The sequence below is a fragment of the Panthera onca genome, chromosome C2, assembly GCF_046562875.1.
Source record: "Panthera onca isolate mPanOnc1 chromosome C2, mPanOnc1 haplotype 2, whole genome shotgun sequence".
In the NCBI taxonomy this organism is placed as follows: Eukaryota; Metazoa; Chordata; class Mammalia; order Carnivora; family Felidae; genus Panthera; species Panthera onca.
In genome coordinates, this window is record NC_138347.1 from 3,923,285 (window position 1) to 3,946,163 (window position 22,879).

Genomic DNA, 22,879 nt, shown 5'->3' on the forward strand with positions numbered 1-22,879 from the left:
ATAATGGATAGATAAATGGATGGATGGATGGATGAATGGATGGATGGATGGTTGAATGAAGAGATGGATGGATGAATGGATGGATGGTGGATGGATGGTGGAAGGATGGATGAATGGATGGATGGTGGATGGATGGTGGAAGGATAGATGGATGGATGGATGGTTGGAGGATGGATGGTGGATGGATGGATGAATGGATGAATGGATGGTTGGAAGATGAATGGATGGATGGATGGATGGATGGATTGATGGATGGGTGAATGGATAAATGGATGGTTGGAGGATAGATGGTGGATGGATGGATGGATGGATGGATGGGTGAATGGATGGGTGAATGGATGGATGGATGGATTGTGGATGGGGTGGATGATGGATAGATGGTGGATGGTGGATGGATGGAGGATAGATAGATGGTTGGAGGATGGATGAATGGATGGATGGATGGATGGATGAATGAATGGATGGATGTGCCCAGGTGGTTGCTGCTGCCTGAGAGAAGTGCTTTGGGGCTGTGTCGTCTGAAGGGTCATGAGTGATGGGGTCCCACCTCCTGCCCAAGGACAAACTTCGTACACGAGCAGTTTTCTGGACCAGAAAGGAGCCACTGCTTCCGGCATTCAGAAGGCACCTGCCACTCTCCCGTCGGCCAGTCTCATGGAACAGCGGCTCAGACGAGGATACCCATTCGATCCCGGAGCAGCCAGGACAAAGGGGGACAGAGCGAGGCCACTTGACATTCCACCCAAGCCAGATGGAAAACACGAACCACCGAGTCACCTGCGGAACACCACCCCACTCCCTTGGCCAAATGAGTGACTATTCGCTCTTGACCAATCACGGCTTCTCTCGGTGTTGGCATCTGCCTCCCTCTAGACGAGATGGACAGAGAATGTCCAGCCTAGACCAAGCCCCCCTTCGTTAGTCTCTCCCCACACTGTCCTCTAGTGGACTCTCTCTGACCCCCTACGGGACGGCCCCGAGTTCCTTGCTCTGTGCCTTATCTCGCGGCCTGGAGTCGCAAACCCTGTGTGCACACTACAGGTGCCTTCCATGGTCTGCGACCGAGGGCCCTGTCGGAGCGGACAACACAGCCTCTTCTCCTATTGGCACGGCTCGGCTCAGTCTTCAAGAACATCTGTGGATATCGAAGGGAGTAAAATGCAATCGCCGGAGTTTTCGGCGGCCTCCAGACCCTGGCGCGCCCCCCTTAGGGTGACCCTCGGTGTCACAGAAGCTGCAACGGCAAGAGCAGCCATCGCCCCGCAGCTGGGGAGCAGCAGGGGCAGCTGCCTCCCGAGGGCAAGAACATTCCACGGGGCTCAGCCTTCCGCTCACATGCCATCCACGGCTGCTTTCAGGCCACGAGGGCAGAGCTGAGCCGTTGAGACGGAAGCCACGTGGCCCGCAGCCCAAAACATTTACTGTGTGGCCCTTTCCAGAAAATGTTTGCCGACCCCTGACACAGACCCCTCCCACACACAAGAAGAAATACAGACGGTCTCTTCCAGACACAAGGCCACCTCTGTGTGCTTCACCAAGTTCGGTTTTGGACAGTTGTCCTGGACGGGCCTCCCAAGGCAAGAGGGACAGTGAGGGAGCCGAGAGCTGACGGAACAGGTTGGGGTTCATCTGTTCTGGGATTTGCTGACCGGCACTGGGGTGTTAGGACCCAGGGCGGTGTGGGGGAGACACGGAGGAAGGCGGGGGAAGGGCAGAGCGAGGGCGAAACCCTCCTGGAACCCGTACTTTGGAGCTTGGAGTTTAAACCCGGTTTGGGCCAGGATGAGCTGAACGCAGGTCGGACCACCCCCCACCTGCTGGACTGTCATCCCTGCAGCCCCGCCCCCCGCCACGGCCACCAAGGAGAGGAAAGGCAGCACCTCGCACCCGGATGTCGATCACTTCATAGACGCGCTGCACGATGCTGTCTAGCGTCGCGGAGACGTTGGCCACGGGCACTGGCCACGGCAGGCCCAGCAGCAGCTGCGACACCGTGGTCGAGGGGTCCCCACTGGCCGACTGCAGGTGGTGGACGGAGGGGTGCAGCGGCTGCAAGGCACTGGTGACCTGTGGAGCCAGAGTCAGAGCGTCACTCAGTGGACGGGCACCCCATCGGGCAGACGGGGAGACTGAGGCCAGGAGGGGTGCAGACCAAATGCACACACACACACACACACACACACACACCACGCTACTCTGCAGAAAAGACCCTTTGCAACATTTCTACATCTGTCATCACCCCAGCAGACGTCCTGCAAACCAGACCCTAAATACTTTTATGACACGGTTGTCACGGCTCGAATCGTGTCCCGTTCAAAAACCCCGGTGTTGAAGTCCTAACCCCCAAACCTCGGAACGTGACCGTATCTGGAAATAGGGTCATTGCCGATGTCATTACTGATGACGAGGTCATTGGGGTGGCCCTTTGTCCAGTTCGACCGGTGTCCTGGACACAGAGGTGGACTCTGCAGGCCCGGGAGGGAGGGGCCTGGGACGGACCCTTCCCTCACGGTGCTCGGCAGGAGCCAGCCCTGCCCGCACCTCCGTGCCGGCCTCCTGGCCTCCAGAACGAGCGGGGGGACGCGTGTGCTGTGTGGGCCCCGCCTGTGTCACAGCCGCCCCACGGGAAACATCGGCCCCAGGCCCCCCAGCCCCACCTGTGCCCTGAATCAGGCGCGGAACCAGAGGGAGGGAACCCCCGGTCTCCTGTCGTGCGCGTCTGGGTCTCACTTTCTGCTTTGTTTTTGAGATGTCATGACCTCTTTCCTCAATTCATACAAACTCATCTTTCCCCGTCCTCGTGTCTCCAGACCCCAAGATAGCGTTGACCCAAGAGGCGGTTTGGGGGGCGCTAGAGCCCGGGTCCCCGGCAGACCGGAAACACCCCTCACGGGGGCAGGGACACAGCTTGTGACGTGGGAGGTGGAACAGGGTGCCGGCTCGAGCCTCGCGGGAGTCCCTGCATCAGGGAGCCCCGTGCTGGCCTCAGCCGGGAGCCCGCGGGAGGCAGGTCCCCCCACAGGTGGTCACAGTGTGCCTGGAGGGGCAGCACCCACTCATAAGAGAAAAGGGGTGACTCAGGACAACATTACTCCAAATGCCAAAAACCACAGCTCACAACCTACGTCATCAGCACCACCGTAAGCTCCTCACGTGTGCTTTTTAAACCTCAAACCCCCTGTCTCAGGTAGGATTATAATGATCCTTATTTAATGGAAGCATCTGAGGCACAGAGAGGTCAGGTAACTTGCCCAAGGTCACACAGCAATGAGTACCGTGTCGGGATTCGCCGGGAAGTCTGGCTTCTGAGCCACGTTTCGAACGGCCGACTGGCCAGCCCAGCCCGTCCACAGGCCACCAAGAGACAAAAATCACTTCCGGTTGGGACAGGCAAGGAGGCTTCCAGGTGAAGGCGATGGCTTGGAATACCTGCCTCGCTGCTTTACCGGACGGCCCGGAGCAAGGGGAGTGTGGGTGCCGTCTGTCTCGGGCCCCCCCCACCGCCAGCTGGTCTCAACATCGAAGAGGGACTCCACTCTGACACTGACCCCGTGACTCCCAGTCGCAGGAGGGGTGCAGCCTAGGCCCCCAGGTGGATGTCTCCGTAGCAGCCACGGCCCGCACCACGAGGGGGTGCCTTTCAACGGGCCCCCCTCGGAACACCGCCCCGTGCGCATTTTATTGCACACGATGCATACGTCTTGCAAGCTGCTCTTTTTTAGTTAAGAATTCACATTGGGGGACGCCTGGGGGACTCAGTCAGTTGAGCGTCCGACTTCGGCTCAGCTCACGATCTCGCGGCTCGTGGGTTCGAGCCCCGCGTCGGGCCCTGTGCTGGCAGCTCGGAGCCTGGAGCCTGCTTGGGATTCTGGGTCTCCCGCTCTCTCTGCCCCTCCCCCGCTCACACTGTGCCTTTGTCTCTCTCAAAAATAAATAAACGTTAAAAAAAAAAACAAAACTTAAGAATTCACATTCGGTTCTGAGCCAGCCATTCCAGGGTCACCGGCGGGACCTTCCCCGACCCTCGGTTCCCACCCAGTGTCTCCACCTGTGTCAGCCCGGGGCCGCCTGCCCTGGAAAGGAGCCCTGACCAGGCTCTCTGTGCCCCCACCTACCATGGAGTACAGAAGCCGCATGTGATTCAGCAGCCTGGGGTCCACCTCCTCCAGCTCCTTGAAGGCCATTTTCACCAGGACGGTCACATCGTACCAGAAGGTCACCGGGTCCCTCTCTGGAGCTGCGTGAGGGCACACGCCAGTGAGCCGCAGGCCTGGGGGCAGGCCGGGGCCAACGGAGCCCCAGAGAAAGAAATCTGCTGCCAGGGACAGTGTGGGACGCTTTCCCCACCTGCTGAGCTCACTTCTCTTACGCTGTAATATACGTAATGCTACGTATACCATGGAGGTTATTATTACACACAACGTGCGCTAGGTATGCGGTATATAGTATGTGTGATATTTACGCTCATGTATGCAGTGTAACAGCATAATCCACACACACAGATACTATTTTATACTATGTATACCTGTTACCACATAACCACACGAAGATAGTACATATTTTACTGATACTATGACATACGTTACGTATGACACGTACGCATTATTTATATATGTTTCCCTAGTTCTGAGCCTTGACCAGCCCGTTCCCCTGGGGGCAGCCTACGGGGGAGAGCAGAGCTTTCCAGATCCGACAGGTGTGTGCTGAGGGCCGGGCCACACACCCGCGAAACCAATGCTCCGACAGCGTCCTGGGTCCCTGGGGTGCTGTGGGAGCCACCTGCCACCAGCCTTGCGCCTCTGCACCGGGACGCAGCCCAGCTGCCGGCGAGTACCATCCCGGGCCCCCGGGCTGCCTCGGGCACACTCGGGAGATCGGGGTCACTGCTCTTGCGGGAATATCCTCCCTCCCCGGGGCGCCTGTGAGCTCTCCCCGCCTGAGACTTCAGCGGCCGGATCTGGACAAAGACACTGCCCGGGAGCAGAACGTGGCCCGTGCACAGGGCTGCGGGCTCACCCAGACCAGAGCTTCGACCCTACCTCGGGGAGCGGGAGCCACACAGTGGTGGCCCCGGGGGGAGACGCAGCACTTCTGAAGCCCGGGGCAGTCTGTGTCCAGTGTGCACGGCGAGGCGGGTGCTCCTGGCCCCACCGCGGGGCAGACCCCGGGTCTCGAGGCAAACTCCCTGGACCGATTCAGGGCTGGAGGGAAAGTGATCAGCCATCAGTGACGTTGGCAGCGGGCACGGCGTCCGGGCCCCCCCGGGCACCGGATGCGACCCGCGGTTCCCGGAGACGCACAGCGTGACCCACTCGAGGGCCGTGTCCTGGGCCGGGCATTGCCTCACCACATCCTGCAGAGCCACCACCGAGGGCCGCTCGCTCTGACTTTAACATAGTCTAACCATCTTTCCCGGAAGGAGGACAGTGTCCACTGGCACCCTGGGGGTCTCCTTTCTAGGCCAAGTGCAGGGGCTGCACCGCCCCTCTAGAGGCCCCCTTGCTGCTCTGTGTCCCAGTGGCTCACGCACTCACTCACTCACTCGACATTTACTTAGCAACTACTATGTGCCGGGCATGGGCTAGGTGCCCAGGATCCAGCAGTGGGCCGGAGGCCAAGTCCCCACCTTCAGGACACTGGGATTCCAGGGGATGGAGGCCAGTACGCACATAGACCTGTGGAAACTCGGCCCAGGAGTAGAGGAGACACGCAGGGCCTTTGAAGACTGAGACGTGGTGAAACTCCTGGAGAATCTGGGGGCTCGAGGGGACTGACCAGGAGTCAAGGTGCTGGTGCTCAGGATGATAGAAAACTCAAGAGCAGGGCAGAGAACCTGACCCCAGTGGAGCCAGGGTGCTGCCCTCAAGGGAGGCGCTGTGCTGGGGACACTCCTGTGGCAGGACCCGCCACAGCTCACGGGGCCACACACCAGAGGTGCAGCTGGGGACCAAGGAGGCTGGAGGCGGCAGGGAGGGGCACAAGAAGGTGCGACCCCGGTGCAGGTGTCTGAGGAGAGGCCCGTGTGATCACAGCCTTCCTGTCTCCCACCCCGGGGATGAGGGCTCCAGCTACCTTGCTGTCACACAGGCCCCCCCGGCTCTGCCCGGATTCATCTAAGGCCCTGCACCCTGCCGGGCCTTTGGAAGTGCAGCTCTGGGCCCTCTGGGCTCCAGGGAGAGCAGAGAAGGCCAGCGGGTAACCAGGCTCCGCAAAGGGGAAGGTTAGCCCCTGGGAGACGCGTGGGGTCCCACATGGAAGGGAAGCCAGAGGGGCTGCAGTCCCAGGGACAGCCCTCGGGACTCCCCGGCGGTCTCCGCAGGATGCTCCACGGACAGAAGGGAGGTGGCGGCCCCTCCTTGCGTGGGAGCCCATCACCCGGGGCGGCTGTGCCAGCCAAGGAGGGGAAGAGAAAGCCAAAACTGCCCAGAGGAGAGTCTGTGTTTGCTCTTCTCACGGAGCCAGGCCGCTGCCTGCTGCCGGACCCACGCTGCTGAGCAAGGGCTCGAAGTTCGCTCTCAACACCATTTTCCTTTCCACGCTGTCCCTGGCTCCCTCGCCGCTTCCCGGGCTCCGGGTGGCTGTTCTGATGTCTAAAGTCCTGGAGGCACTGCCACGCCGGGTCTGGCTTTGGGGGCATGGAGGGTGGGCCTGTGGCACAGCCTGAGGTCCTCGCTGGGCTGGGAATAACAGCATCCCTGTAGCGCCACTGTTCAAGGACCTCAAGTCCATTGTTTTCTGTCCCATCGTAAAAACTAACGCTCTCAAGGCTAAGGAGACAGGAGATTAAATGTAAGATGAGCTCCCGGGACAGAAAAATGACATCAGGTTAAAAAATAAAATCCGGGGCGCCTGGGTGGCTCAGTCGGTTGGGCGTCCGACTTCGCTCAGGTCATGATCTCACAGCTCGAGAGTTCGAGCCCCGCGTCCGGCTCTGTGCTGACAGCTCGGAGCCCGGAGCCTGCTTCAGATTCTGTGTCTCCCTCGCTCTCTGTTCCTCTTCTGCTGTGCTCTGTCTGTCTCTCAAAAATAATGTAAAAAAATATATAAAAATAATTTAAATAAAGGAAAATCCGGGGTGCCTGGGTGGCTCAGTCAGTTAAGCATCCGACTTCGGCTCAGGTTACGATCTCACGGTTTGTGGGTTCGAGCCCCGCGTCGGGTTCTGTGTCTGGAACCTGCTTCAGACTCTGTGTCTCCCTCTCTCTCTCTGCCCCTCCCCCGCTTGTGCTCTGTCTCTGTCTCTCCCTCTCTCAAAAATAAATAAACGTTAAAAAATTTTTTTTAAAAAAAGCAAAATCCGAAAAACAGCGTGACGTTGAATTAACAGCGATGCTCAGTGTTGGTTCCTGCGTTGGGACAAATGCACCATGGTAATGAAAGACGCTACCATCAGGGGAGCTGGGGCGGCTGTGCGGGATCTGTCTACTGTCTTGCCACCCTCTCTGTAAATCTGCAGCTATCCTAAACTAAGAGGTTTATTTACATGGAAAGAAAATAGGGGCCACCAAGAAAAACCGGCTCCCCAAAATGGCTGCCTGATCTCAACAGAAGTGACTTCAAGTTGAAGTCCATCTTAAATGGGCTGCCGCTGCCCCCCACCCTACCCCCCGTCCTCAGAGCTGGACGGCTTGCTGAGAGCCCAAGAGAACACTCAACAATTCGAACTTGGGGGAAAGTCAAAAATCTGCTTCTCCTTCCACTAACTCAACACAAACAATGAAACAGGACTGTCCAGTGCCTGGCAACCCGGGGTTAGTTACAGTTCAACGAGCCAGCCCGGAGCTTTCCGTCTGGGCAGCGGCACTGAAGCTCTCCCCAGGGCTCGGAATCCGATCGGCTCTGGAATAATCGTCCCGCCCGGCCTCCTTCCTCGGAGACCTCCTTCCCCAAAGGGGTCCTGGTCGTCAGCCTGGGGAGGCTCCCGGCCCCCTGGGGTCCTGGGCTTTCCCGTGAGCCTGCGGGAACCGGGGCCGTCTCTGCAGTTGGCGAGCATCGGTGGAGACGCTCCCAGGAATTCATCATGAGTGAGTCACGCATCGGTCCACAGCACTGTTTGTAGCATATGATACTCATCACGGCGTTCTTTATAATAAAGAGCTGGAAACAACGAGACGTGGAGTGGCAGGGGCTTGCTTAGTAAGTGCTGATACATCCGTCCATATGAGGCAATGCCATGTGGCCATTAAGTCATGCTGCGGCATAATACTTATTGACAGGACAGATGTTCCAGATACATTGCTAAGCGGTAAGAGCACAGTACGAAAAGTCTCGGCCAGGGTGACCATGCTTTTCTAGAATGTCTGCCCCGAATGAAGACTCCAAGAGAGTCTTGGTGGTGACCATTGATGGTGGTCATTTGTGGGCAGTGGGCTAATGCTAATTTCTCTTTGTTCTTTTCTGTTTCCAGATTTCCTGCGCGGCTCGTGTATTCACTGTCGTAATTGTGTTAACAATTGCATTGAAGTAAAATCACGCGGGACCTATCGTTGCCTCCCCGGTGCTGGACTTAAAAGAAATAACGGGAAAAGTCACGTAGACTGAAGGGAACATCGCCCGTGTACTCTACCTGCCTTCCCTTTCTAGATGGTCGGGTGCTGGGTGGGAGGGGACAGAAGCAGGCAGGTCTGAGGTTTCGCCGCGGCCTGGGGGTAGGACTCCCAGCCCTTTGCGAAGATGCAAGTCAGCCCGCACTCGGAGGGAACTACCTTCTGCCTGCGTGTCCTCCCCAAGTTCCCAGGCTGCCCTCCCCCCCGCCCCCAGCTAACACAGGCACTGGCCCTGCCTTGTTCTGTGCAAATAACCAGCGGGGCTCCCGGGTCACTTAGAGAGACTTGTTCTGAAGAACCAGCCTGTCACCAGGCACCTCTGGACCAACTTTGATCCAAGGAGCCGAGCAAGCGTGGAGAAGGTCACGGTGCTCGCACAGCCAGCTGCGGGGTGGCACCAGGCCCTGGCACCACACAGGGGCCTTCCTGGGGAAGAGGCCCGAGCTCAGCGTCCGCCCCCCCCCCACCTGCACCTGCCATGTTGACCCCCACCACCACCACCACGGCCCCTTCCTCCAATCTAACGGGGGGGGTGGGGAGCCCAAAGCCCATGTCCATGCCACCTCGGTCAAGTCACCTGCCTCCCCCGTCTGTGACTCCTTCTGCATAAAGGCAATGCTCCTGGCCATTGGTGACCAGGAATCTGCCCGGCTGGCCTGTCACAAAGGACACACTCATGGAAGGCCCTCTTCCCCTTCTCCTTCCTTGAAGGCTCCTGACGGCCTCCTCTCTACACTGCTGCTGGAATGATGCCTCGAAGGCCCAGGGGGACCCCAACCGCACTCAGTCACCTCTGAGGGGCCTCTAGTCCTCAGGGGAACTGTGGAGGCCTATAGAGCCTGGCCGGCTAAGATTTAAGGCGGGAAAGTTTGTAGCCCGGGAGACAGCTGGCTGGCTGAGAAGCAGCAAAGCAGACCAGGAAAACGGGTCTCCTTTGAAAGGTCAAGGCTGGAAGCAGCCTGTGGGGCAACATGTTTTCTCACCCTGTAAATGCTTAATCGAAAGCAGCAAAACAGCCCCCTTCCTATGACGTATACATCGCCCCCGTCACGTTCCCCTCGCTGCCTGCACATCACTACCCTGATCGCACAGTTGCCCTGGATCACTTAGGAGTATGCTTTGTCCCTGCTTTGGAAACTGCGCGTCCCTTTCCCCTGCACCCCTTGAAACATACTGGTAAGATTCTCAGCAAAAACCGGAGAAGAGCTTTGCTCGGGGCGTCACCCCTAGAGCGCTTGGCCCCCTCGCCCTCTCCTTTCTCTGCTTCAGGGGTCTGGAGTAATCTGTCACCCGCCGCCCCAGGGTTTGCTGGTCAACCCGGCAGGGAATCCTCCTCGTCCCGCTCCCCGTGTGTCCCCCGCCACAGCCCCGCCATTACCTGCAGCTTCCCAGAGAGCCCTGCCTGTGGGACTCTCTAACTAGAATGTTCTGGCCCTCTCCACACCTGGTGAGTTCCCAGTTAAAGGTGCCGAGACTCCAAAAGTGGGGTTGATGTCCCACGAGAGGCATTTCCTGGGGGCTGGCTTGTCGAAGGCAAGACAGATGGACAGCAGGTGGCGGGGAGGGGACGCCAGCCCTCCCTCTGTGAGCAGCCTCACAGAAAACACCAGTCAGCAGGACGGGGGCTGGGGGGGGGGGCTCCTCCGGCCCCCGGACAGGTGACCTCACTAGTCGAGTGATCTTACAACAGCGAGCAGGTGGGAAGAGTGTGGCCTTCCCTGGTGAAAATGGTCAGAGCAGGGCTGCACCCACCCGCTACCTAACTGGGTCCTGAGCCTCTGTGCCAAGGTACCCACACTGGGTCCCCCACCACCCCCAGGAAGAGAGGTGCTCCCCGCGGGGCTCCCTTCGTGCACGTGGCCCTGGAAGACAGTGAAAGCGGAAAACGGGCCAGTGTCTGCACGGGAAGGGACTCCCCAGATCCAGCACCTGGGCAGGACACCAGGGGACTCTTTAGGGCGTCAGTGGGAACAGCCAGGTGGCACCAGGCTGGGGGCCCTGGGGTCATACATCCCCACCTGGTTTTTATTGGTGGTGGCAGCGTGGTGATGGTGGGCAAGCATCAGCCATGCCCGTGGGGTTGCTTCGGGCGACCTGAGAACAGCGTGCTCGGCATGACTCAGGGAGCCAAGCCCACGCAGCCTTCTGGAAGGGCTGCCCCAACTACGTCCTACAGCCCCTGGGTGGGGAGGGGGCCGGTGCCCCTGGGTGCAGCGTCCAGGCCCCAGCCCGCTGCCATCCTGGCCATGTGCCCTGGGGGTGGGTCACGTGGGGTGCCCCTCCCAGACCCCCTAGACTGCCGCTGGGTGCCCGCTGGAGGCGGCAGACCTCATGCCTTGGGGTGGCCCCTCGGAACTCACTGGAGCCACATCCTTCCTACCTCCCCTCCCTGACTGGGTGGGGCCAGGGAGACCTTATGAGGCTCAGAAACTCATTTAGATCTGGTACTGACTCAAATGTAACAGCCACCGCCACCCACCCATGCACACACACCTGCATCCTTTCACCTGGAAGAGGTCTTCTGGAACGTTCCCTCCGTGTCAGGAGGGCTCAGACAGTGGCGGGACACAGCCACACAGCGCACCCTGGTAACTGCCCCAAGCATCTTCCCAACAGCCCTGAGGAAGGAGGAGGACTTGGGGGCCCCAGGGGGTGAGAGGGGCCGAGGGGACCTTTCTGTCTCTTTCACACATGGAGGCTCGGATTAGGATTTCAGTTAAAGAAAGCATTCCACTGCAACTTTTAAAAACAAAAGATTGCCCTCTCTCTCTCAAAAATAAATAAACATTAAAAAATTTTTAAAAGGCCAGGGACGCCTGGGGGGGGCTCAGCCGGTTAAGCGTCCGACTTCGGCTCAGGTCATGATCTCACAGTTCATGGGTTCGAGCCCCATATCAGGCTCCGTGCTGATGGTTCCAAGCCTGGAGCCTGCCTCCGATTCTATGTGTCCCTCTCTCTCTGCCCCTCACCCACTCACACTCTGTCTCTCTCTTTCCCTCTTAAAAATAAATATTGAAAAAAGTTAAAAGGAAAAGATTGGCTGTCAATATAGAGGAGATTTGCAGTGCTGGTTCTCAAACTCAGCTACGTGTTCAAATTGATCGAGAGCTTTAAAAAAAAAAAAAATTCCAATGCCCCAGCGATGCCCCAGACCAACTCTATAACAATCTCTGAGGACTGGACCCAGCCATCAGTGTTTCTAAAGCTGCCCAGGGCCTTTGATGTGCAGCAAGCCTGAGAGCCACTGCGCCCAAACAGAAGTTCTCAAAGTGGGGTCCCCAGGGAGCATCGGTACCACCTGGGAACTTGTACTCCACCCCGACCCACGGGTTCCAAAATCTGTGGGGTGGACGAGCCATCCAGACAATCCTGATGCACGCCCCAGCTTGGGGACCATTGTTCCAGAAGGACCTAGTAGGTTCAGCTTGGGGACCACTGTTCCAGAAGGACCTAGTAGGTTCAGCTTGGGGACCACTGTTCCAGAAGGACCTAGTAGGTTCAGCTTGGGGACCACTGTTCCAGAAGGACCTAGTAGGTTCAGCTTGGGGACCACTGTTCCAGAAGGACCTAGTAGGTTCAGCTTGGGGACCACTGTTCCAGAAGGACCTAGTAGGTTCAGCTTGGGGACCATTGTTCCAGAAGGACCTAGTAGGTTCAGCTTGGGGACCACTGTTCCAGAAGGACCTAGTAGGTTCAGCTTGGGGACCGTTGTTCCAGAAGGACCTAGTAGGTTCAGCTTGGGGACCGTTGTTCCAGAAGGACCTAGTAGGTTCAGCTTGGGGACCGTTGTTCCAGAAGGACCTAGTAGGTTCAGCTTGGGGACCGTTGTTCCAGAAGGACCTAGTAGGTTCAGCTTGGGGACCATTGTTCCAGAAGGACCTAGTAGGTTCAGGGCTAACGGTGTGCACAGCGACCGTCCTGAGAGTCATCAGGAGTCCCGGGGAGAGGACAAGGGAGCCGCCCCTCCCTCCTCCCCCCACCCGCCGGCGCCCTGGACTCACGCGGGACGCAGTAGAGGCCCAGCTGCTCATAACCCCGACAGCAGTCGGTCACGTTCCTGGGCTGGGGGACGTCCACGGCCAGGTACTGAGTTCTGTACACCGTCTTGGGGCACCTCCTCCACGGGATCCACCCGCCGCAGGGAGTGTAGGTCACGTGCGACGTGTGGACGGCCTCCACTTTCTGGACGTTTCGGGTCACGGTGTAGTTGCACAGCTGGAAACTCAGCAAGGAAAGGCCGTTTTCTGCGGGGGGGGAGGGGAGGAGGGCAGGGATGGAGGGAGACAACAGAGAAAATTCGGGAATCAACTCGCTAGGAGGGGTTCTGGATAAGTCCTCCACTTCTGCAAGAGCGAGGGAATCAGGACCTTGGGCACCGGCACAGCCCCCGGGCCTGCCCACCAGGCAATCGCGTGAAGCGGGAGGAACGAGGCATAAGGGGGACCTACACGCCCAGCAGTCCCCTCTGCAGAGCCCGGAGATGCCACCGGGTCCGATCCATGCTTCCTGCAGCCCAGGGGCGGACCACACGCCGAAGACATGGAGTAGGGGCTCCGGCTTCTGGGGCTCATGCGCCGCGCCCCCTGGTTCAGCGGGCTGGAGCGTCCTGAATCGCCCCTGAATCTCCACGAGCCCCGAGTATGCCGCACGTGGAACGCACGCACGCCCGTTCCCCCCGGTAAATATGCATGAAGGGCTGCCCCTCGCCAGGCCCAGATGGCAGCGACAGTTGGCATGGGGCGGAAGGGTAAATAAACGATGCTTCGAGCACACGTGAGAAGTTCACAGGTGGCAAATTAGCGCGGATGGGCGATGAGAGCACCGCGCCCCCTGGAGGACGACATCCACCTGCCGCTGTGTCTCTGGCCTGGAGCCCCCTTGCTGCGCACAGACGCCCGTGGCCCCTGTCCCTCCGTCTGCACGATCGTGGGGTCCTCAAGACCCCGAGGCACCCCCTACCTTCACCAGCCTGGGTCGTGGGGCTCCCGTGTGCCCACGGAGCCTCTGTGGTAGCAGGAACTGTTACGGGCTGAATTGTGTCCCCACCCACCCTTCCGAAATTCATGTGTTGAAGTTCTGGAAATAGGTTTTGGCAGATATATTTAGTTAAGAGGAGATTATGCTGCAGTAGGGTGGCCCCAATCCATGATGACTGGTGTCCTCACAAAAGGGGGAATTTGGACACAGAGACAGACACGCAAACGGGAGGGCGCCACGTGAGGACGCAGGCAGAGATCGGAGCGCTACCTTGACCGAGCAAGGGTGCCAGGGTCTCCAGAAAACCCCCGGAAGCGGCGAAGAGAATGGAGCGGATTCCTCCGGAGAACCCAGCCCTGCGCACGCCTTGATCTCGGACTCCTGGCCTCCAGAGCAGGGAGGGACTAAATCGCTACTGTTTGAGACTGCACTGTGGTGCTGTGTCGGGGCAACCCCAGGGAGCTAACGCTTAGCAGCGAGCCTGGGGCTCTGCCCTCAGGAGCCCTCCGTGTAGAAGGAAGGAATCAGATACTTACTTAACCTCTGAGCTCTAAGCTTTGTGCAACTGTGCAGCCGCAGGGGAGGCGCTCAATATTATAGCGTCTACCCCTCCGTGAGAAGCTGGGCTTCTGGGAGCAGCTGCGAGATGGCAGCAGAAATAACCTGCATCACCAACACTAGGACAGACTCCCTCCTTGACCTCACAGCATCCCACGAGCATGCAGAAAGCAAGACTTCGGGGGCTGGTGACCCCCGGAGAGAAATGGGGCCGAGCCAGCCGTCCGGCTCAGGCTGATGAGGGAGCCTGCAGCCTTACTCTGGGCAGAACGCGGTGCTGAATCCCAGCACCCAGGGCGAGCCCGCTCCGAAGTCACGTGAGCCAAGGGGCTGTCTCCCAGTCGACACTGCGGGTGGCAGGGCCTCTGGGAAAGGACATCACCTGCTGCCGCTTGTCCCCAAGGGGATCGGTTACAGCGCGCTTTGGAGAGGAATGGGGAGGCCCTCGTACCTGGGGTTGGGCAGCAGAAACCAGCTTCCCAGGCCGGGTGACGGCCCAGAGCTTGGATGTCACTTGGATGAGGGACTGGAGAGGCCACTCACCGAGTGATGGTGCCGAGCAAGACAGAGCCCGAGGCTTCCTGCACCAAGAATTTGGCAAGGTGGCTCTAGATTTTGTTTTGCATCTGAAACCAAAGAGGAGATGCCAACCACTAATGAAGGTTACATTTCCCCAGCCTCTAGAGAGCCACTGTCTCCATCCAGTCATGACAAGGTCCCAGCTGAGCATCAGCAGAGCCTTCCTGCACGCAAAAGTGCGCACACACACACACACACACACACACGCACGTCTCCCCCGAAAGTGCATTTGGGATCTATTTGTTTTGTTTTGTTTTTTGCCTTTCCCAGGGGACACCAGGTTCTCTGAATCCTGGTTCCTTGGCAGAGTCCAGAGGAGAAACCTTAGAACAATTCCTCCCTGTTCTGTAAATCCTTCCAGGAGCCACCAGCATGGGAGTCGGGAGTCCTGGGTTTTAGTCTCAGAGGTGGGAAACCTTATCACGCTGGAGTGAGTGTCATCCTGGGGTCAGAAGATCCGAATTCGCACCCGCTTCCCCAAACACCAGTTGTGTGATTCTGAGCTCGTTTCACGCCCTCCCAGTGACCCCATCCCATGGTCAAATACTATCCGTGCCCCCCGGAAGTAAGTAAATGGAACTTCGCCTGTAACAGCAGCATGTGGCACATGACAGCAGGTGGCTGAGCAGCCCTGATGTGACACTGAGCCTCTGCCCCCCGCCCCGGGTCCCCACAGGCACCGTGAGGGAGGGGCTCGTGAAGTCCCTCCGGTCATTTCCAGCTTCTCGAGCCTCCCGCTCTTACCGCGACTGAGCTGCAGCCTTCACACGTTACCCAGTCCGCAGGGAAAGTCAAGGGAAAGAAATCACCACCCAAAATTCTGCTCGTGGCAGAACAAACTTTAAACCAGTGCTAAGCCGCAGTTGACTGTGGAGCCTGTGTGAATTCCCAGCTGAGTAAGACAGATTTCAAAAGCAAATGATTTCAAAGGTTTGCGATCTCACGGCTCCAAAATCCCGGGCTTCAAAAACCTGACCTGCCTCAAGCAGGAACGTGTGCCCGGCAAACGCTTGGGGCAGGTGCCCTCGCTGGGCTCCTTGCTGTCCCGTTGGCCCCTTTGCACCCTCGTGGACCGAGGAAACTCGGGCTGGCGGAGCCCAAGTGGGGGGACCTGGCGGTGAGAGCCCACTTCACAAGCCGGAGCCTGCCTGGCAGGGGAAGAAGGTTCGAGCCAGGGCCCGTGGCAATTCAGCTCACTGCCAGCTGGGTGGCCTCCGGTGAGTGCCTGACCGCTCTGGGTCTCCCTCTCCTTACCCGCGAGTAGGGGACTCCAACCCTCCGAGGCTCGGGAGACTTCGATTCCGAGCCTCTAAGGACACACCCGTCAGTGTGGCCTGCCGACCCGCAGCAGAAATGCACAGTTCCAGGCCCCACCCCAGACCCGCCGACTTGGAATCTGCATTTAAACACCACCGACGCCCAGCTGACTCGGGGGTACGCACACTGCCTCTTTTGTGGCCACCAGAAAGTTTGGCAAAATGGAAACGACACCACCTCTCGAAGCAGATGCGTCTTTGTGGGGCCCCCCCCTCACGAGACCCCCTCCCCGGGAGCCACCACCCCCCCTCTGCTCCTCCAGCATCCCCCATGCTGAGCCCAGAGCCCTTACCTGTAAAGCCGCTGGCCTGGCTCGGGCCCACCGTGCTGACCAGAGCCAGCAGGGCCAGCCCGAGGGTCCCGAGCATGGTCGTCGGAGGCAATGTGGCTCTAGGCCTCTCCTGGGCGGCTACACAAAGGGGTCTGGGCCACCGGGGCCTGGAGAAAGGGCCCTTCTGTTCCTGCTGGCGGTGGCGATGGCTTCAGAGAGCGTGCTCCGGGGGAACGGTCCCTTATGCCTGCTTGTTAACACCCGCCACCAGCGCGGCCGTGTCCCTCGGGGGGCCCGCATGGCACAGCCCATTCTCGCAGCAGACAGATTGCATCTTTCGGGAAAGGTGAGTACCCAACCGCCAGGCGGCATCGCTAGGTCCCATCTCGTTGTTACGCAGAAAACACATTTCAGACCCAGATCTGACTCCCTCCGTCAAGCACAAGGTATTCTCTTACCGTATCGTCGCAAACTGGCAGGAGAAAACAGCACCAAATCAAAGTGGTACATCAGATTCAGCAAAGCGTCCTTCACACCGCTGGACAATACGGATCAAAGCCATAAAAATGTTCATAGGCCGGAACCCAGAGACCTCTTCCTGGGGGGTGATCTGAGGGCCACGAAGCGGCAGTCTCAGAGACGTCCGTTCCCGGTCAGCATCTAAAAGGGAAAAGCGTCAAAGTGGGCCACCACGGGAGAGCAGGAACGTAACTCATCACCGAGCACCCCGACGCACCAACACGGACACCGGCGGGCTCGCCACGAAGATGGCGGTACAGCCGCTCACGGCGTAAAGTCGGCACGGTCCCCACAAAGCCATCTCCACGAGGACACAATTCTGTTCGCTCCCGTGAACAGGGGCGCGAGGCAGACAGAGCCAGAGGAGTGAAAAACGGAGCGGGTGATGGGGCTTCGGCCGACGTACGTTTTATCTCGGTGGCCGCCACGCCCGGTGTGTGCGTTTGGCATGTAAGTTTCACACGAGGTACTTTCTCGTGGGCGAGGCCGTCCTCGTCGTCCGTCAGGCCGTCTTTCGCTGCCTGGTTGGCACCGAAGCTGGAGCCCGTTAGCGCCAGGTCAAGACCTCACTAGTTCCGCTGGGAAGACTCTCAGGGAAGGTAACCAAGATCCGTCTTGGCCGGAGGGTTCAGAGGTGTTATTCCCCTGGCGCTCTCACCACAGCCCAGGCCTTCCAGAAAGGGACCTTCCAGCCCAACTCCCACAGCACCGTTGCTACACCTCCTATCCTCAGTAGGTTAACCGCTAGGATGACGGACGGCCGCGTTCGCGCGGTTAGTGGTTACAGGACAGATTCCAGGACAACGACAACAACGAGGAGGTGGAAACAATCAGGCAGCGGAGGGGCTCAGCGCGAGCGTCTTGGAAGGCAGTGCCCTCTGCAGAAAGCCGGTAGTCGGGATTGACTCAGAAACCGCTGGGATTAAAAAAAAAAAAAAAAAAAAGTTGCAATACGAAAAGAGTACATCTTGGAGCTATAACGCAATAGTCGAGAAAAGACGGGATTTAATCAGCACCAGCGATAAATGAAAAAGCCTGAACGTTTAAACGTGTGAGATGAATCTGTTTTGCGATATTCTTCTATTTCTGAGAGCCGTGACCGCTGTCACGGACGAGAGCGTCTGTAAAACAGGAAGGTGCGGTCACACCTTTACATTCTAAACCTGGCAAGTGGTCCTGTGTGCTATTTTCTCGCACGTTCAGAACTGCGACTCTATGCAGTGGATCCCTTGCCTCCCATCGCACAGATACGGAAACTGAGGGTCAGAGAGGCCACACAGCCAGCGACTGGAAGATTCAATCCTGAAGCCCGAGTTCTTCGCACATCACTCCCGGTCTGGCCAAGGTTCCAACCGGGAGAACGCCCAGCCGGAGGCCCCAAGAGAGCCGAGCGAGGTCAAGACATCTCTCCGGCTGAGCACTTCGTGCTGATTTGGAATTGTCCACGAAGCGTTGTCACAGCGTGCTTTCCCTTTGTATCAAAACTCACGTGATTCTAAGAAACTCTCAAAAGTGACCGTCTGTTTCGAGCTGGGTCCTCCCTCACCCTCCTTTTGTTACAAGCACAAACAGAAAACCACGTGCGGCCTTTTCACTCCATCCGCAGTGAGGTACTTCCTTCCAGCTACTATTTACGCATGTTCTTCTGCATGACGGCCGCAGGGTTTTTCCACGTTCTTCTTTTCCATGTAAACGCTCTGAGGACAAAATAACCACGCACCGCAACGTGGCGGGGAGAGGGGAGTCTCTCCAGGACGTCACGCCCATGACTTCAAGAAGGGTCTGGTCACGTGTCCATCGGGCAAAGAGCCCCCGCCCCCAGGCCCCTGCGAGGAAACCCCGGCATCTTGCCCAACACGGGGCCCAAGAACTAGGGATCTCAGGGGGATTGCTAGTGCACTGTGACGCTCGTTCACACGCACACACGCACGCATCCGTGTGTGTGGACAGGCACGTTCACGCTCACGTGAGCTCACGCGCGCGCACACCCGTGCACACTCGCTCGCACTCGCGTGTGCGCGTACAGTGCAGGTGCTTGCACGCTCACCCTGTTGCCTGTGCGCACGCACGCACTCCCAGGTGCTTGCACACTCACACTCTAACGTGAGCAGGTGCAGACGTGCCCCCTGCTTGCACGCTCTCGCGCTTGTGTGTGCACGCGCACGTGCCGACACACACGCCTGCTCGCTCATACACTGGCACACACACCCACGGGATGCCGAGGTGCTTCCTGTCCCTGGAACGTGTCTCCAAGGACGTGAGCGGCGCCCGAGCTGCCCCCCCCCCCCCCCCCCCCCCCCCCGCCCTCTCCAGCTGCAGGAAGAGGGTGAACGGACCTCACCGGCACCTTCTCATCTCAGGCTCTGAGGTCCCTCGTCCTGTGAACGACAGACCCCACCACAAAATCACCACTGTCGTTACCCTGCGGGCCAAAACGTATGTGCCCCCAGCGCTGTCCTAGGACGCGGCAATCTCGTCCCAAGGGATGGTGTGAGCGGCCCCGGGGAGAGGGGCTCGCCACAGTGGTCTAGGGCAGGGGTGACACGAGGGGTGACATTGCTCACAGCCCCCTTCCGGAATCCTGCTCAACACGCATCCTTCACAATGACCATCTATCTGGTGGAACGTGCCTCCCTGCCTCACCCGGCCTCGGGCTGGGGGGACGATAGTGCGGGGGGACACACAGGTGGCAGGGTGTCCTGCAGGCGTGGGGGCTCGCCGTGGAACCTCTCCCCGGGGTCCCGGCTGCAGGGTCAGGCCCCTGTGGGAACTGGGGGCTCTGGGCAGGGGCGGCATGGGGTCTGCTCTGTTCCCTGCCAATTGGCGGGGACCGCGCTGGGGGTGGGGGGAGGAGCCTTCGGCTCTAAGGGGAGCTGGGCGGGGCTACCTCCAGGGTCAAGGGCTGGAGAGGAGCCCAGTGAGGCTGTAAGAAGGTCGGGTTCAGAGGTTCGGATCCAACCCAGGCTGTGTTACCCAGAATGGTGTTTCCTGGGGGCGTGGTGTCCCCAGGAGGGGCCTTTTGAAAACGCAGGTAACTTCTTGGCCGGGGGGACTCAGGTGAGAGCTTGAGGACCCCAACGACATCCTTGCAAACACCCGAGGACCCTCTGGCGGGGGCGGCTCGGCCAGAAAATCGCTCTGGACAGGGCAGGGAAGCTGGCCTCCCTGGGACCCACCCCTCCGGAGAACCAACAACAAAATGACACCACCCACCGCGTGACAGCCCCCAAAGCCTTCTGAAGAGTTCTCAGGGCCTCCCTTGTTTTCGCTGTGGCCGTGTTCTTCCTCGTCCCACGGGCATCTACACGCAAACACACACGCATTTTTTATCCTTGCCTTACGTCTTCCTTTTGTGTTTAGCGTTGCAAATCCCGTAGATGCTGCTGCTCAGAACCCCAGTCCTGTCGATCAGGATGCACACTTTCTGTCCAAGCCTGAATGAAGCCATGCTCTCCTTACGGCGGGAAGATCCCCGTGGCCCAGGGAGTAAGGCTGCCCCACGGAGCTCCGGTGCCACGGAGGCACACAGGGGAGGTAGGTGAGGGCGCTGCTTCTGCAGAGGGCATCCCAGCAGAGCGACCCCCTCCGCGAGAAGTACCAGCCTTCACTGCCCTTGTGACGACCCTCCAGAGTGCTCTTGGGGGTTTGGGGTCAGTGCTGGGGGAGTGGGATCCGGAAACTGTGGCTTTGGCCACGATTGACCTCACTGCGGTGCCCAGTTTGATTGTGAGGCTGTGGCTGGTCACTGCCCTGGGCCGTGCTCTAAAGATGTTCCGTGAGGAAGGGTCTGAAGGAAGGAAGACGAGTGCAGAATAAGAACGAGCCGCCCAGAAACTCGGGGATGCCGGATGGAGGGCGGGCGGCCCGGGGAGCAGGTGTCCTGTGGCCTGTGGTCCGCACTGTGGCCCACCAGCCTGCTTCCGGAAAGATTTCGGCTTTAATTACGGCTCTGAGAGGCCTTGTGCGCACGCACCTCCTACTTGGGGCAAAGCCACCCCTGGGGGCGGAGGGGAGGATTCTCAGAAGCAGAGGGCCCCCACCAGGGGGCGGGTCAAGTCTGTGGCTTTCACCCCTGCCCGCCCTAAGGACAGTGTCACCCAGGTGCCCGCTCTGCCTGGGACCGAGGCATCTCTCGGGATGCGGGACTTTCGCTACGAACACCGCGGAGTCCCCGTGAAAACCAGATGAGTGTGTCGACTGCTGCGAAGCTCTTTAAGAAATTCCAGCCCCCACCTCCCAACCCAGGAAAGGGGCCCAGCATCTCTGGGGGAGGGAGAGGACCCCTTTCTTTAAGGCACCTGGGGGAATTTCAAGGGGCAGCAAGGTGGACAGCCGGTGACCCAGTCCAGACCCTGGACGCTTTGCCAATAAGGAAATAAAAGTGGGGTGCCCTCGGTGAGGGGGCATAAAAAGATATGTCCACGTTCTAACCCCCGGTGCCTGTGAATGTAAACCTACTTGGAGACGGAGTCTTTGCAGACGCGATTAACAGAAGGGTCCTGGGATGAGGTCCTCCTGGATCCAGGGTGGGTCCTAAATCTGATGACCGGGTGTCCTCATAAGAGCAGGGGGGCCAACGGGAGACGCACAGAGGGGGAGGCTGTGGACGGACAGAGGCAGAGGTCGAAGGGAGGGGTCTGCAAGCCAAGGCTGGTGGCAGCGCTTGGAGACTGGACGAAGCGAGGAAGGACCCTCCCTCTGAGCCTCCAGAGGGAGAAACCGCCCCTGCCCGCGTCTTTCCTCACGCCCCCCGCCCCCGGCCTGGCCCTCTTACCGCCCCCCTCCCCCACTGCCCCGCCCCCGTGGGCCCCCCAGTTCCAGCAGAGATTTTGGGGGCGAACGGGAAGAGACGGCATGCGTGGGATCCGTGGGTGGGTAATCACATCATCGCTGCAGGAAGTGTGTCCGTCAGTCTAAAATCACATGGGCGGGTTTCCACCCCTTCCAGGCTCAGGGGTCTCTGCCCTTTGCAGGGCTGCAGGGAAACCTTCGGGAAACATCTCCAAAGGTGATCGACGACGCTAGGTGTTTCCCGGTGTGGTTGACTGCCCAGCTCGCCGACCACAGCAGGAAAAATCCCTCCCTTTGATCTACTGGGTCTGTAACGACTTCACCCCACCAGAAAGGCGCCTTTCCCCTCCTCTGGCAGGAATCTGTTATCTCAGCCACATCTGGGCGGCTCCCCACGGGGTCACGGGCACTGGGCCTGCCCCGCAAGGCTTCTCTGCAAACCTCGCCACTTTAACTTACAAAATCTCTCCCAACCTCTCGTTCTTGTACCGTCTACTGTGAGTGGTTTCAGAGAGTGCTGTTTTTGTCCCGAGGCCTTCATCCTGCCTGGAGGGTCCTGGGTTCAGCACGGCTTGGGAGCAGGACCTGGGGGGAAAGTGCCAGAAGGGCCAGCATCGGGTCATTCAGGCCCCAACCTGGTCCCAGCCCCCCCCCCACCCCCTACCCCCCCGCCTTTCTGCCAGCTGCAGCCTCTGCCGGCTGTGTGTGACAGCATTTCTTTCTGTGCACAATCGGTCCCAAAAAACCTTTCGTGTACGTTGAGGTCTGGATGTCTGTGCCCCTCAAATGCCATCGGTCTTGCTGGTTCTGTGAGAAGTGGCCAGAGATGCGCTCAGAGCCTCTGGGCTGGAGGAGAAAGTGCCCGAGGTCAACGCCAAAGCCAGCCTCAGAGGCACCACGAGCACACTCTGCCAGCCTCCGTGGGTCCATCTCACTCCCCTGTCCCTGTGAGCAGCTCGGGGCCTGGTTCCCCGGCAGCCCCAGGGGACACCGGAAGCTGCTGGGGACACGTGTGGGGCCGGGGCGAGGTCACTGTTTCTTACGTGGGCAGACGCATGCCTTCTCTCTAGGACACGTCCAGCCCTGCCGGCTTCAGCTTCTGACACTGCTCAGCCAGAGGCCGGAAACAGGAAGTGAGAATGGGGGAGGGGGTGCTGTCGATACAGAGAGTTCGCGGTTGAGAACAATCAAAGCTACAAGAGAGGAGAGGACACGAGAGGCAAATCGGCAGCACGCATCACTGGATGTCCTGGATGGTGGGTCTTTTCACCGACAACCTGTTTGCAGAGTCAGCTCCTCACCTGTTCACGCATTCACGCCC

The 22,879-nt window shown here is 59.1% G+C and overlaps 1 protein-coding gene and 1 long non-coding RNA gene across 2 annotated transcripts in view; one reads left to right on the plus strand and one right to left on the minus strand.

Moving 5' to 3' along the window:
- UMODL1 (uromodulin like 1) overlaps positions 1-21,512 on the minus strand; it is a 70,131-nt gene extending 48,619 nt beyond the window's left edge. The window contains exons 1-8 of the mRNA XM_078452741.2: positions 21,226-21,512; positions 16,985-20,554; positions 16,707-16,908; positions 16,270-16,438; positions 12,548-12,790; positions 5,040-5,201; positions 4,116-4,237; positions 1,881-2,067 (exon numbers count right to left, since the gene is read on the minus strand). Coding sequence (XP_078308867.2) covers positions 1,881-2,067; positions 4,116-4,237; positions 5,040-5,201; positions 12,548-12,790; positions 16,270-16,345 — 790 coding nt within the window. The 5' untranslated portion in view covers positions 16,346-16,438; positions 16,707-16,908; positions 16,985-20,554; positions 21,226-21,512. The remainder of the gene's footprint in view (positions 1-1,880; positions 2,068-4,115; positions 4,238-5,039; positions 5,202-12,547; positions 12,791-16,269; positions 16,439-16,706; positions 16,909-16,984; positions 20,555-21,225) is intronic.
- Positions 7,515-9,339, plus strand: LOC132684025 (uncharacterized). The gene is made up of 3 exons (XR_009612533.3): positions 7,515-8,024; positions 8,408-8,463; positions 9,258-9,339. It is a non-coding gene; the product is annotated as an uncharacterized LOC132684025 (long non-coding RNA).
- Positions 21,513-22,879: the final 1,367 nt, after the last annotated feature.